This window comes from Brienomyrus brachyistius, chromosome 22 (genome assembly GCF_023856365.1).
Source record: "Brienomyrus brachyistius isolate T26 chromosome 22, BBRACH_0.4, whole genome shotgun sequence".
NCBI lineage: Eukaryota > Metazoa > Chordata > Actinopteri > Osteoglossiformes > Mormyridae > Brienomyrus > Brienomyrus brachyistius.
Window position 1 is genome coordinate 16069058 of NC_064554.1, and position 16259 is coordinate 16085316.

At 43.2% G+C, this 16259-nt stretch overlaps 1 protein-coding gene across 1 annotated transcript in view; it reads left to right on the top strand.

Moving 5' to 3' along the window:
* Positions 1 to 7140: 7140 nt before the first annotated feature.
* Positions 7141 to 16259, top strand: part of LOC125718449 (uncharacterized) — a 153612-nt gene continuing 144493 nt past the window's right edge. Inside the window, exons 1-6 of the mRNA XM_048992305.1 lie at positions 7141 to 8075; positions 9091 to 9417; positions 9545 to 9856; positions 10050 to 10364; positions 10648 to 10956; positions 11040 to 11354. Coding sequence (XP_048848262.1) covers positions 8018 to 8075; positions 9091 to 9417; positions 9545 to 9856; positions 10050 to 10364; positions 10648 to 10956; positions 11040 to 11354 — 1636 coding nt within the window. The 5' untranslated portion in view covers positions 7141 to 8017. The remainder of the gene's footprint in view (positions 8076 to 9090; positions 9418 to 9544; positions 9857 to 10049; positions 10365 to 10647; positions 10957 to 11039; positions 11355 to 16259) is intronic.

Here is a 16259-nt window from a genome sequence, read left to right on the forward strand (position 1 = left end):
TAATCTTTCTGATGCTGCTTTTGGCATGTTTATTTTTGTTTGATTTATATTTTATTCATAGACCTTGACAGCATTAGCTATTTGGCCCGTTTCTGTGTTAAAGGGTTGTTGAAAACTCTCTTGTGTGCTCCCATCCTGAAGAAACTGACAGTGAGATTTGAACATTAGTCTGCACAGCTGCATGCGTGGCGGCTTTGAGCTGTTAGGGTGTTGGGACAGGCTGGGTTGGGTAGAGGGAAATGGGCAGAGTTTTGAGCTTGCCCGGCTGTGTGGTGACATTTCTCACTCTTTTTGGGAAGCAGAGGAATGTGCGGAATGTGAGTTCACACTCCGCTCGGCCAGAGTCCTCCTCCCCCTCACCTCTGGCCACTTCGATCAATGGAAGCTCTGTGTCTTCCACGTGTGCCCCGCCCTCGCTCTGCAGATTTCCTCAGTGATTGGGCCCAACCCATGCCAACAGCGTTCACTGGCCAGCTTTCGCAATGCCCGCCCTCAGGATCTAAACCCACCACCTTCTGGACACAAGTTCCTAAATCACTGAGTTACACCCTGCCCACCCCTGCCCTATCCCCCATACCGTTTGTTGAGGTCTGTTCTTATTTGTATGGTGTGACCCTGATTCCCGGTACAGCATCCCATGATTTTGGGCATAACAGGAGTTTTCCCATCTGTCATCTCAGCATCTCCTCCAAGTAAGTGGTGTTGCCTCTTGCCGTGTCTCCTTAGTAACGTGATTTTGGGGCCCCATACAGCATGCTCTTTTGTTGAAGGTATGTATCAGCATATCTAGTCTTGCAGACTGCCCGGTTTCTGGTTCCTTGGCTGTGTCATGCTGCTGAGCAAGTTTCTTGCACTGAAATTCATTAGTAAATCCAGCTGTGGTACTCCATGGTTTATTAAGCATTAAATCTATGCAGGGTTATACACAAATCTGCACAAGTGTTGTTCACAGGACCTTATGATTGGAATATAAAATTCGTTTCATCTATGCACCGGAATGCTGGTTCCTGAAAATATCAAGGGTGTCTGGATTTGGCCAGAATACCAGAGAGATGGGCTGATATCTATTGCTAGGACATTTCCCCTCTCTTCAGGAGGACTGGGCAAACGACCGCAGGGACTTGGCAATCCCTAAGCAAAGTGAAGGTGGGATTTAAGACAGTTTGGGGTCAGATATCAAAGGGGTTCAAGGGACTTTTATGCTTCCAGGCTTCTCAGGTTGGTCCCACAGAAGGGGGGCCTCGGCTACTACGCCAGTCACTGCTCTGCAGCTTCCCTGGAACTGGGGAATGAGGGAGAAGTGAGATGATACAGGCAGCCTTGTGATGATTACCCCAGAGTTTGATGAATGGCTTAAGAAGGCTCGAATTCTAAGCATTAGGGGGGTCACTGTGAAATGATTAATAAAAGTTAGTGTTTTGTCGTGACAGCGCAGTAGTAGAAATATGCTTCTGTGGTGGGTTGGGGTGAAGGGTGAGCGTGTCCTACCACTGCAGTACTCGCTACCACCAGCGACCCCCCCCCCCAACACCATTTTTAGTAACCGGACAAACGGCTGACTACCGAAAGTCCTGATTTCCCCTGAAACTGCACCTGGCAATTGACCACAATAACTTAGCACTACATTCTATGAGGATAGTAGGTTTGGCTTTTTCTGTTTTGGGAGCCTGGCAGTCTAGTCGTTAAATGCTTAATAAATGAGGATAGATTCTGACATATTAAATATACTATACCAGATCAGTCTGGCAGTTTTCAAACTCCTCATTCAGCTCTGTGTAATAGTCCTTCCGTTTAGCTTTTTGCCTTTTTCGGCTGTCCCTGGTGTGCTGTTCTGAATAGTGAAATGATTGGAGGGATGACATGGACAAGGCCCTAAGAATAGGTCCTGCAGAATCTAAAAGATAAAACTTTCCCCTTCCCCACTGGATGCCCCCAGCCCCCCACCAAACCTTCGCAGCTGCCTTGGGTATGCTAGACATGAAGCTCTTGGACATAGTAGTACTTTATATGACAACTCACACACCCCTCTGCCTGTGTAAAATTTGAAACATTAACTGGCCCCGTCTGTTAAGACCATTCTAGAGCTTAATCCTATGTGTATTTTTAGTATAGTAAAGTATGAAATAATTAAACATTTGTAAGTCCATTGGCTGGATTTCATCCCTAGAATAGGACTGGCATGAAAGCTCAAGGGGTCCCGTCAGTTACGAAGACTGTACAAAGACGAATCACTTGCCCATTGCATACATTTTCAATGTTCTCTGGCCTTTTCTGTTTCACAGAATCATACAGTGGCACACACGTAAATTTTAATATATATAATTATATATTACAATTTTTGTTCCCCATGTTTTTTTTTTAACTCCCCTAAGATTTTGAATCTCTGTTAAACATAAGTTTAACACTATGTCCCGTGAGCTAATGTAAATATTCCATGTCTTGAGCACCCTAAGACATTTAGTGTCTTGGTTAGTTTTATTATTATAATCCATAATCGGCACACAGTGTCATTTACTTAATGGGCCCTTCTCTCTCGAGCACAACCCCAGTGCAAGCTCACTTGATAAAACTAAAATGACTAAATAGAACGTCGGTGCGTGCAGGAACTCTGGGCCTGGGTCATGCTGTCTTGACCAGCAAGCACACCCCCAAAGCACTAGCCTGTGGAAAGCAAGCATGTGATCTGCGTACCTATCTGAAACCAAACATGCCCAGGCCCAGGTACATTTCAGAGGTCTGAGGAGCTCTCGGTGCTGTCTCTGTCTGGCAGAAACAAGGAAACATACTCCCCAACATCACTGAAGTTATACTCTCGCATATATAGCACCAAGCCAGTTGTGGTCGATGCCAAATCTAGCAGAAATTTGTTAGTAAACTGCAATGCAATTTTTAAATTAGGATTTGGGTTCACCAAAACACTCGCCATCGACCGCAGTCCTGTGACCACAAGCTGTCGGGTTGCATTTCTCTACCTAATTCAGACCGCGTGCCAGAGGTGAGAGGTCACATTGAGGGCTGTGTTGATGCCATTGGCAACAGTCAGCAGAAACCAGAGCTGTAGGGAAGGTCTCTTACACAAACACACAATCTGTATTACTGAAATAGGTCTTTGTGGTTGGGTGTTCCAGCACAAGGCTCTGGAAAGTTCCTTCACTGGATACCTTAGAGCATAAAGCTTACTTATACAGCTGTGAGTGCTTCAGTAGATTGTATAGCGGAGCAGTTGAGATCTTTGTGAGGATATATGTGTAATGTTAGGGCTTTTGCATTTAAACCATGTAGAAAACATTTTTTCACACTGTAATGTTAATATTCTGTTGTTTTGGATCAATGTTTCATTGTAGTATTAGGATATTTGGTAATGCTTTACATTAACTGCACCTTCACAATGCATTCAGAGAACATTCATAAGCAGCTTGTAGGTACACCTTAACATTGTAACATACATGAACAGCTTTATTGTACATTAACATTATACGATTACATATGTATAATCATTTAATGCTTATTAAAGCGGTTCAGGTATGTTACAATGTTAAGGAGTATTTAAATGCTGCTTATGACTGTTCTATGAATGTTGAAGGTGCACTGAAAATTCTACAAATGTATTATAGCGGAATTATGTAAGTGCAGTTAATATAAAGCATTACCAAATATTTATTCGGTGCAGTTGTTTACTGGTTTTGGTTATTTTTGGTTAGAACTTTAAAGGGATCAGTGGTTATTTTTAGTTCAATGGATTTCTTGAGAAATCATAGTCATTGTTGTCAAATTGTTGTCACTCAGTAACTGATGTTGAAAGGATGAAATCCAGAGCTATCTTCCCATGAAGTTCTGCTTTGATTATACTGCAAGAACTGCAGCTCTTTTCGCACATAGATGCTCAACAGCGCTCTCTGTTGAGAAGGAAAAAGAAACCTTGGCTTTCACCCACGGAATAAGAAATCTAATGAACCAGTGCAGATCCATCAGGACACACACACTCCTGCATCCAGGTGTTCACAAATCTAAACAATGGATTTCCCGGGCCAAAGGAGAGCTGCAGATGCTAGACTTGACCAATCATAATTTGAAGTGTGCATGGTGATAGTGACCTTTTCTTATCCGCAGACATTGAGCAACAAAGTTTATTATTTAAACAATGCCTGGAATTCTTGGTTCTGGAAGGCATCTGTTCCAAACACTTCTGTTCCTATAATCTTCATGGATAGATAGGTTTATAGGTCTAGGACGAGTACGGTGGATGTAGGTGGATGCTGAAGTAGGGCAGCCATTCAGAATGTGTGTAGTAGTCGTTGAGATTGGTGGGTTTTTGATGCCTGAGGTCGAGGAATTTGGAGTGCGGGCTGAAGGGGGTTCCTACTGTCCAACATGCTTATAGAAAGATGCCATCTGGAGCTAGAAATATGCAAGCACTTGAGGAACGTATCTTCTTCCCCCATCCACTCTCCTCCTTTCTTCCATCACTTCAATAGAGGGGAAAAACAATCTTCCAGTTGTGTGCAATAGTTTTTTTTGTAAGTTTGTAAGTTCTCTTACCATTTCCTTCATCCAGGGGCATCAGAAGCATTTTGAATGTGGGGGGGACAGTGGCATAAAACTAATATTTTATGTTAAATGTGGGGAGGTCCAAACGAATGATATGTGAGGGGGAAACGTCCCCCTCAGATCTAATGGCAGCGACGCCCATGCCCACATCAGAAGGGCACTCAAAGTAAACGAGCTGCATTTCCGTTGGATGTTCAAAAAAAGGTGACACGCCATTTTAGTGTATCAAGTGTCAGTGGGTTATGGGGGCCTTAAGATGTGGTTTTCCAGTAACGCCTCTAACATTTTCATGCCAAGTCTTTTTGCACATAGTGTTTTGGTGGGGGGTAGGTTGCAAGGACAGCTGTCTTTGGATAAAAAAAAGAAAAAAAATCCCCCTCCCCAATCTCTCAGGCCTTCAATGGCACAATGTCTCAGACATCTGGAATCTTCTCTCTGTAACAAAACACATAAAACATGGGAATGTGAGATATGGAGAATGTGAGAGCGAGACAGATAAGTTGATTTTGCTTTTTCTGCCTGTTTGGGTTAATGTGAAAGTGTAGTGTGGGAAGCCGTTTTAATGCGATACATTTTTGGAATGGGTTTGGAACTGAAGTTATTTAGGCTATTTTGTGGGCTATCGAGTCAGTGATGTAGTAATGGGGAGACGATGAAAGTATTAAACTGATGGCGACAGTGTGGTACTCACCCCTGGAGACAAAGACAAATTGGCTGGAAAGTCAGCCCCCCCCCCCCCTCAGAACTCAGTTTAGCTGTTCTGTTCTGGCACTGCAGTGTATTTCTAGGGGCGATGACTTAGCCAGCCAGTTTTACTTTGTCTTAGACCAGGGCTGACCAATCTTATCCGCAATGGGCCGGTGTGCATGCAGGTTCTCACTGCAACTCCCTAATTAGGTCACTAATTAGAGGACTGACTGGCTGAAGAGTCCTCACACCTGGGTTTGAACAGCTGACCTAAAGGTCATCCCAAAAACCTGCATAGACACTGGCCCTTTGCGGATAAGATTGGCTACCACTGTCTTAGACAGTGCGATGGCACAGTGCTCATCGTCCTAAGCAAGTGAAATCTGCTACCTAAGCTGGCGCCCCACATCCCAGTGCTGTTCTGTGCCTGTTCTGTACCGAGGGTGTGAGTGCTTAGGGGTGCACACCACGTGCAAGTGATATTGGCTGGCTAAGTCGTACGCTCCCTCAGAAGTGTCACAGCGTTGCAGTTCTTTGAAAATTGTGATTCCACTGCATTCCACTAGGTGGTGATTTTGTGTTTCCTTGAACTGCCCCAGTAGAGGTCGCCTTCGATACTAGTGCACTTGTTCTATTCATTCGGAAATCCTGCAGTTTTGTGACTGATACAATAACAAACCATAATCATGTTATGTAATGTATTTATACACTGACTGGCAAGGGTTTAAATGAATCACAACGACTGGCGAGTAATGGGTTTATGAGCGTTTCCAAATCGTCCATAAGTGTGAAGTTGTGTTTGTACCCTGCCATGGGCTGGCCCCATCCTGAGCTATTCCTTGCCTTGTAGATGTAGCTTCTGGGATAGGCTCTGGACCCCCTGTGACCCTGAATTAGAGACGTGGATACACCAAATGGAAGGGTGCATGTAAGAGTATATAACTGATAACCAGCAGTTATTAATGCTATAGGGCAGGGGTAGCCAATCTCATCCGCAAAGGGCCGGTGTTTATGCAGGTACCCAGGCGTGAGGACGCCTCAGCCAATCAGTCCTCTAATTAGTAATATAATTAGGGGGTCACAGCGAAAACCTGCATACACACCATCCCTTTGCGGATTAGATTGGCTACCCCTGCTGTAGGGAGCCATACAGGAAGTACAGGGCCCAAGGCTATGGACACCCTGAATGGAATGGCTGTCCAGGTTCACTATCACACACTATAAGAACTTCACAGGCACCAGGTCACTTCTATCGTATGTCTTGGAGACCACAGAGATGAGTACACAGGGAAAACTCACACAAACACGAATAGAACATACAAATTCCGGGGGTGGGATTCAAACCCAATTACAAAACATATGAATGATTCCACATTAGCTAATAACTTCACTTATGCATCAGTTGCTTTAATTATGTCCTGGATGTCAAAGCAAATATGAGATAAACTGACTAAAATAGGTCAGGTGTAAACTGGCTTGTCAAGCAGTTTCTCAAAGTTGCTTCGTATTCAGACTAAGAACTTGTCACGCTGTCACCAGACGGAAACAAAGGTGCTTCCCCCCCCCTTTTTTCTGTTAGGTTGCTTTTACAGTTTTATCCCGTACATGCTGCACTGACACGTGTGTCTGAAGGCACATGCAAAGATGAAAGGGCAAAGCGGTGAGTTTCCGTGCAGCCGAGCGCCTGGAGATGAGACGGTGAGATAGCGAGCGGGACAGCTGTGATATGTGCGGGGGTGGCGCGGTCGGCGGGGGCCGCGGGGGTGGAGTCCCGTTCGGCCTGGCTGAGAAGGGCAGGCGGAAGCGGAAGGAAAAGTCGGAGAAGACCTGCCTGCACTGCAATTTTCGGGTTATGTTTGTGCTTGAAAGTGCATCCTGACCACAAAATGGTAGCAGCATTTGGAAATCTGTAATCATTGTTAGAAGAAGATGAGATTTTCTGGAAAGGGAGGGTGAATGGCATTCAGAGCATTCAATTGGTGGGTTACAGCCCAAAATTAAAATAAGCACCATCCACCTCCCCCTGGCTCAACAATTGTTAGCGTTATCAGCCCTGGTCATTAATTGTGAATTTGAATCATTTACTGACCAAGGAATAATATAGGTCTTCAAGATAAATCGCTTGAGAACCCCTGGCTTAGAGCATAATGTTTTTATGAAATAACAATCACTTGAGTTTCTCCCTGCCCCAGTTCGAATACTTACTGGTCGAAAGAATCCAACCATTTGGATTTTATTTTCCACTATGATTCAACACTCCCAACAGCAACCATCCAACATTTCATCATTTCAAAGAATAGCTGATATTTTCCACATTAAAGACATAATTCTTCCCTAATATATTCCAGACACCGCACTACATGTCCAGATCATTCACATGGGTAAACTTTGTAGCTGTTAGCATTCTTCATTGTTCTGTAGACAGGAGGATTTTGTCCTCTCCCCTCCCCTTTTTTATGTTTTCGTTGTTATTATAGTGTGTATTTATGTAGAAGAAAGTCTCAGGAATAGAAGCATTGACACATTTGGTTTATATGGAGATGTCTAGAGTGGTATCTTCTGATTAGTCGTTGTACTTGTTTGAACTGTGTTTAATAAGGCAAAGTTGACTGTGATTGGTGGGGCTGAGGCTGGTGGGGGCTGATTGTGATTGGTGGGGTTGGTGCCGGTGGGGGCTGAGTCTTCACTTGGTGCTGGAACCTTCAGCAGAAGCTCTCAGATCTCAGGGTGCAGGCTGGCGTCTCCACATCACACAGGAGGAGCTTGATCTGCCCTGATAAACATGGGGAGCTGCCTGTTCCTCGTCTTCTACTCTCTGCTGCCTCTGCTCTCCTCAGCAGGTAGGAACCTAAGTACTGTCTTGTTGGATCATATTAACCTACGGTCTTGCTTAGAGCTGACATCACATTTATGAGGTCAGTACATAAGGTCTGTGGGAAGGTTCTGTAAATTATTTGAAAGCTGCATTTTTTTATTATTTTCTTTCCTAGTGCTTAAATTTGTGCTCAATACTATGGTGCATGTAGACATTAATTAGTACTTGAATTGTTACCCAAAGCTGATATTATTCCATGTTTTTTATGTGGGTATATTGTTGTGCCTATTTTGGTATAAAATAGGTTTAAAATTGAAGTTTTGAATTTAATTTGACCATATTTGCAACATTAAACAATTAAGAGCATGCAGGTGTTGGATTTGCTGGTAATATTATACACTTTACATTTTTTTTTGAATAACAGGCAAATACATCTTGTTATTTGATAATGTGCATATGTACATGTGGATTAGTTGTAATCAGTATAGAGAAAATGTGTGTTTGCATATCAGTTTATTTGTTAATTTCATTCTAATTCCAGTTTCCCTTTCTGTCCTGTGTGGCTGTTCCCTCATTTCCTCTCTTTTTTTTCCACGCTTTCAGGTGTCTTAAACATCTCCTGACCTATATCTGAGCTCTTTGCTTTGCACGTTCTGTTCATAATATTAAGCCCTGCATATTGGCTTTAAGATTGAAAAACCAGACTGCATTTTCTGAAACAAGACAGTAGTAATACTATCAATGATAGCATCATATAGCATTGTTCATGATTTATCTATTTTATGAGTATTGGGTATTTAACAATATATTTAAGAAGACTTCTGCCAGTATGTGAAATTACCTTTGCTTTACATTACTGAGGTGGATTCTGTTGGATTGATATTATAAATCCTGTAACTGCTTACCATAAGCATATTTTCTTATTTCATTATTTATACACGGGTGAGTGTGAACGTGAATCATTCTCCATTCCTGTTATTGTTTTTCACTGGCCATCTGAGTACAGAGGGCAGCCTGTGATGAGATTTATGTACCTACAGGACATGAGGAGGTGAGACTGGTGAAGGGAGGGAGTCCCTGTGCTGGGACAGTAGAGGTGAATCGTGGAGGACAGTGGGGGACAGTAATGCAGTTTGGCTGGGACATCGATGACGCTACGGTGGTGTGTAGAGAGCTGGGCTGTGGGTCTGCTGTAGCTGCTCCTGGTAGAGCTCACTTTGGAGAAGGTTCTGGGAAGGAACTAATTACTAAGGTTTCCTGTAATGGATCAGAGCCGACAATGTCCATGTGTCCATCTCAGGAGGCTGATAAGATATCAGGGTCACTCCTTCGTCCTCATGTACTTGATGCTGGTGTGATCTGTTCAGGTGAGAAACAGCCACTGCAAAACTAACACAGTTATTACAATTTTTATTTACAAATCCACTACATCTGCCTGTGCCATCTGATGAAGAAATTTTTCTATGAAGTAATTTATTATTGTTATTTTGTTAGGTCGCTCAGTGGTCCAGCTTGTGGGGGGGCCTCACAAGTGCTCTGGGAGACTGGAGATTAGAGATGGAGATACCTGGGCTGCAGTGTGTGATGGTAACTTTGACTGGCAGGATGCTGAGGTTGTCTGTAGGGAGCTGGACTGTGGGGCTCCTTCAGCTCTACACAAGGGGGCCCATTTTGGTGAAGGAGAAGGTCCCATCTGGTATAAAGGCTTCCACTGTGAAGGAGAGGAATCCTTCCTACATGACTGTCTAATGTCAGATGGACCAGAACAGAACTGTACAAATCATTCAGTAACACTGACATGTTCAGGTAATATACATTCTCATATACATACAGGGTTATGAATACCTGTCCAAGATTAATTATTTTTTAGATGCATTTAGTACTAAATTGTTTTTTTGTTTTTTTTTTTTATATTGTCATGCCTCTTTGCTCTAATTATGGAATTAAATGTTATGAGCCTGTAATATAGGACATAACTGTATCTCCTCTGTCTTCACAGAGCCTGCTGATGTGAGGCTGCTGAATGGAAGCAGCCCTTGTTCTGGGAGAGTGGAGGTGTATCGCTGGGGCGAGTGGGGGACCGTTCATCAGCGTAACTGGGACATGAATGATGCCGCGGTGGTGTGTAGACAGCTGGGCTGTGGTTCTGCTGTATCGGTACCAGGTGCAGCTCACTTTGGAGAAGGTTCTGGGCGGATGGTTCTAGGTGATGTTTCCTGCAGTGGGTCAGAGTTTGCGCTGAGGGAGTGTGGATCACTGGATGGCAGAGAGCATGGCTTACTGCACACACTGGATGCTGCAGTCATCTGCTCAGGTTTGACGTCTACTTTTAACACTGGGTTCTATTAAGAAAAATTAGCTGTTATTGTTTCAAACCATGTGAATAACCTGTAAACATTAGGGACAAATCATTTAAAATATCTCACAGCAGGTAATCAGTATTAACCAGAAGAACATAAGTTGTAAAATTAATGCCCATGATAAGAAAAGAATATTACAAAACTCAAATCTGTAAAAAGATTTATAAAGATATATTTATAGGATAATTTCTAAGTCATTCAAAAAAATATATTCAATATTCTTTTTTGTGACTCCAGACCATGTGAGGCTTGTGGGTGGAGCTGATCGCTGCTCTGGGAGACTGGAGATTAGAGATGGAGATACCTGGTCTACAGTGTGTGATGGTAACTTTGACTGGCAGGATGCTGAGGTTGTCTGTAGGGAGCTGGACTGTGGGGCTCCTTCAGCTCTACACAAGGGGGCCCATTTTGGTGAAGGAGAAGGTCCCATCTGGTATAAAGACTTCCACTGTGAAGGAGAAGAATCCTTCCTCCATGAATGTCCCAAATCTGTTGAATCAGAACAGAACTGCAAAAACAACAGCAATATGGGACTGACCTGCACAGGTAACCAGCTGTATTATTAATACTGTGACATTAGACCAGTGACCCTTCTGAAGTGTCTTAGCAGCTTGGCTGTGTCCTAACAGGGCCTGAGGACCTGAGGCTGGTGAATGGAAGCAGTCCTTGTTCTGGGAGAGTGGAGGTGTATCGCTGGGGAGAGTGGGGGACTATAGCCCAGTATGACTGGGACCTGGATGATGCGTCAGTGGTGTGTAGACAGCTGGGCTGTGGGACTGCTGTATTAGCACCTATAAGAGCTCACTTTGGAGAAGGTTCTGGAAGGGTGTTGCTGAGAGATGTTTCCTGCAGTGGGTCAGAGAGTGCACTGCGGCAGTGTAGATCACTGGATTTCAGATACATGGATTTTATTTACATTTTTGATGCTGGAATTATTTGTTCAGGTGAGAGACAGCGTTTCTCATATTTTGTGGTGTAATACGCATTTCAATTTTCTGATTTCAGTAATTCATTTAATACTAAATATTTTGTGTTAAATATTTAACCAGAGTCTATGATACTTTAATAGCTTGAAACAGTGTAACTACATTCATTGCTCAATTACAGACCATGTGAGGCTTGTGGGTGGAGCTGATCGCTGCTCTGGGAGGCTGGAGGTGAAGTTCAGTCAGTCCTGGTCTACAGTGTGTGATGGTAACTTTGACTGGCAGGATGCTGAGGTTGTCTGTAGGGAGCTGGACTGTGGGGCTCCTTCAGCTCTACACAAGGGGGCCCATTTTGGTGAAGGAGAAGGTCCCATCTGGTATAAAGACTTCAACTGTGAAGGAGAGGAATCCTTCCTCCATGAATGTCTCATGTCAGATATATCAGAAAGAAACTTCACACATGACCATGCCCTGGAACTGACCTGCACAGGTAAGTTCTTTCAGTATTCAATTTTTATATTGATATATTCAGTTTATCCTTTTCGCCATGAAATATAACCCTAATTTAATCTATTAACTCTCTGTTGGTTATTGCTGCATTTAACAATTTGTAAGATTATATTTCACGGTGTCTGTCTATTATTCTTTTGCACCTCTGAGAACACAGTTTACATTTCGCTCTTATTTTCTTTAGGCCATCATGATGTGAGGATTGTGGATGGACCCAGTCCTTGTGCGGGATCAGCGCAGGTGTTTCAGTGGGGGAAGTGGTGGACATCAGCACCTTATTTAACGGAATTGAAAGACCTTCAAAATGTTCTCGCGGTGGTAGGGAGAGAAACGGGCTGTGGACCATTGGAATTCGTTGGTGGGCCTGAATATTTTTCTTATTTGCAAACCAGCATATTGATAAGTGAACATTTCTGTAATGGATCGGAATCTAAAATGAGCAGTTGTGAAAATAATTACTTTATTGAAGCTGAGACTCTTCCTAAAGAAATCCTTCAGTTCACTTACACAGGTAGGAATCGCATCATACAATACTGGATCACTGAGGTTATTTAAAACACCTCACTCTTTAAAATCTTATATTTTTTATGCATTTATTTTTCTGATGCCTCCAGCTATGTATGTCCGATATATACCTTCATTTGTGTTTCCGTAATTCCATGTCATTCCACAGACATACACCTATATTCAGTCTCATTTCTGTGGTTGAATCCATGCACTGCCGTGAAACTCCAGTTTCTCCTAGACCTCCTCTGACATTGGCTGTACATTAAGCCACTTTGCAGGCACTTGGCTAAATATATTTCAGTGGATGTAACGTTATGGGGTCTCCCTACCTTATGCGGTTCTCCATCCGTTTCTGCTATTTCCTCCAGCAGGAAAAAACATGTGGTTTTATATATATATATGTGTGTATTTGTGTGTGTGTGTGTGTGTGTGTGTGTGTGTGTGTGTGTGTGTGTGTGTGTATATGTATATGTATATGTATATATATATATATATATATATATATATATATATATATATATATATATATATATATATATATAGCACCTTTCACAACAGAGTCACTGCACTTTACATGGCTGTGCTGTGATACCTTCCTGCATCATTTATACAGAATAATTCAAAAAACAGGGAAAGGGGGAGATGAAGAAATTAAAGTAGAAAAGCTGCATGGCGATGAAGGACAGGAACCAAAAACTCCAAAGTAGGGAGGAATAAAAACCTTCTAGGGGTCTGAGATCAACTGGCTACTGCCCCCCCCCCCCCCCTTTCCTGGGTATGCTTACATTATAGAAAAAGAAACGGTGGCCTTGCTTGCTAACCGCAAGGTGTGAATTGTGGTCAAGGTGAAAGCCGAAGTCCATCAGTGCATATGTGACATTGACAATGGAGTGCAGTTATTGGATATTTGATCATATTGATATCGAATAGTCGAACAGGATTTAAGCCACTTCAATATTTGCAATGGTGTTTCTTAATTGCCCATAGTGTGTAATTGTGAAGATGGGTGGATTTTGTTAGGGTTTCTCAATGACAGATTAATGAAACAGGTATTTGAATTAAATAATGAACGCTGGCCTATAAATTTGTGAAATTCTATGCAGACTGTTAAATAAAGGTTGAATATCTGCAAGAATAGTTGATTGGAATTTTCAGATCAAGGATATTAATATTAATAAAGCAGTCAATTGTGTTCACATTTTACTTTACCCTTGAGTTGGGTGTGTGGTTCTGTACCAATATTGTTAATATCCCATTGCATAACAAAAGTCTGCAATCCTTTATATTGTTAGTTAGCAATAATGATTTTTGCTTGAAGTAACAATTTTCTGCTTCAGACTTTGCTTTCATCACAAAATCCTCCATCTTTAGCAGTTACAGCCTTGCAGCACATTAGCCTTCTAGCTGTCAGTTTGTTTCAGGTAATCTGGAGAAATTTCCCCCTATGCTTCCTGAAGCAGCTCCCACGGGTTAGACTGGCTTTAGTGACACGTCTTTTGTACCATGTGGTCGAACTGCTCCCACAACAACTCGACAGGGTTGAAATGCAGTGAATGCTTGGCCAGTCCTAGATATATCTTTTCCTTTGAACCTCTAAAAGTTCACCATCTCGGACTTGCCACTTCACTGTTGAAGATGTGACTGGTGTTTTGCAGGTATTCTTTAATAAGGTATTTATTAGGATCTGTGAGGTGTGCGTCTCATAAGCTAGAGATGCAGATATTTTGATCCTTTGTGTGCCAGGATTTCCCACGTGTCTTTCCGTCCTTGTTAAATCCAGTTTGTGCTGTTCTGTGAGGGAGTAGCGCACACCTTGGTACGATATTTTCGGTTACTTTGCAGTTTCTCACATGGCCTTCATTTCTCTAAACAACAATAGACTGATTGATCTTTTTTTTGCCATTTTGAGTCCTGATGCTCCAGCTACTCAAGTAGCCCAGAGATGATCAGTTTTACTGCTTCCTTAAACAGCACAATGATTTTAAGCATTACTACCATAAGTGCATGAGGGGGTTCCAATGGTGAATTAATATATCAACTTGATAACTTATGAATGGCCAACATGATTACCATTGGGGCACAGGAGTAATGGTTGCTGAAAATGGGTCTTTGTCTACCTTAGTAGAAATTGTGTTAAAAATTTACTGTTTCTAGCAGTGATTTACGTCACCAATATCTAGACCATATTTCAGACCAATTTAATGTTTTAACGGAGGAAACAAATATTTTCCTTCACAAGCACGTTAAATTCTCAGTGAATCCAAAATTTTGAATGGTAGTGTGCATGATACAAGTGTCTTAGATAAAATTAGTAATTATGAATTATCAGTAATTATGAATTTTTCCACCTCAGGCCATCGAGGGATTCGGCTGATAGGAGGGAGTCACATGTGCTCTGGGAGAGTGGAGATTCAGCACCGAAGTACCTGGGGCTCAGTGTGTGACGCTGACCTTGACTGGCAGGACGCTGAGGTCGTCTGTAGATCACTAGGCTGTGGGGAACCTGCACAGCTGCTGGGGGGAGCTGCCTTTGGTCAAGGAGAGGGAGGGGTGTGGTCTGAGGAGTTTCAGTGTCAGGGAAACGAGTCCCATCTTGTGTTCTGTCCCAAAATGACACATAACAGGACCTGCAGCCATGAGAACGATGTGGGCCTGGTGTGTTCTGGTAAGAGTGTCATGGCTCTGAGACGCCCTCACTGTCTTATTATTATTATTATTATTATTATTTTTTGAGTGCCATTTCAGTACTGAGTGACATTTCAGGACTGAGTGACATTTCAGTGTATCTCATCTTCATCCTTTGCTCTCTCTCTCTATGCTGCTCCCAGGATACACAAGGTTCAGGCTGAGGGATGGTCCTGACCACTGCTCTGGTAGAGTGGAGATGAGGTACAATGGAACATGGGGAACATTGTGTGATGCATCATGGGACATGAGAGCCGCCACTGTCCTGTGCCAGCAGCTGAAATGTGGGGGCGCTGTGGCTGCCCTGGGACAGGCCGGGTTTGGGGGGGGCACTGGGCCCATCTGGCCCGATGTCTTTCATTGTCAGGGGAATGAGACTCGCCTCTCCCAGTGTGCTGTGTCCCCATGGAGACGGGCAGCCTGTTCTCATGGACAGGATGCAGGAGTCGTCTGCTCTGGTGAGGACTGACAGTTATGTCAGTTATGGTCCAGAGAGACACAGCAAATATTATTATAAATAGCAATTAAACTCTACAGTATGAAGAATCTCCTATATTTTAGGGTCCTTAATCATCAGTCTTAATTTCTTTGACAGGTTCATCCCTTTCATCCTCTTATGGGGGTGTCAGGCTGCTGTCTGGAGGGAGTGACTGTGAGGGCTGGGTGGAGGTTTACTACAACCAGACCTGGCAGAAGGTTCACCAAGAGTCCTGGAGCTCCATGGATGCATCTGTGGTCTGCAGGCAGCTGGGCTGTGGCTCTGCAACAAATATCTACAGATCATACCTGTCAAGGACAGGGGACAGTGACACGTGTGTGACAGGCTTTCACTGCTCGGGAACTGAGTCTCACCTGGGGAAATGCAGACCTCCACATGTCCTCAACTGCCGCCCTAGTGACCAGGTGTCCATGGTCTGCTCCAGTGAGTTTCTCCACATCAGTGGGGTCTGTGTCAGCAGGATGTGTTATGGCTGTTTGAGAGAGATACGTGTAACTGTTTAATTCACGAATCCTTGCTAGAAATAATGGAACATTTTATGACATTAGGACACCTAGATGTACTATAGATCTATAGCTTAATAGTTTACATGGGTGTGTTACTCTTGATTCAACAAAGAGAGCTAAATGTTATCATGTGAGCTTCCTTAGTTGGTAGATCTTCCTTCCTCACTTTGTCTTCTCTCCCAGACCACAGGTCTCTCAGGCTGGTGGGGGGAGGCA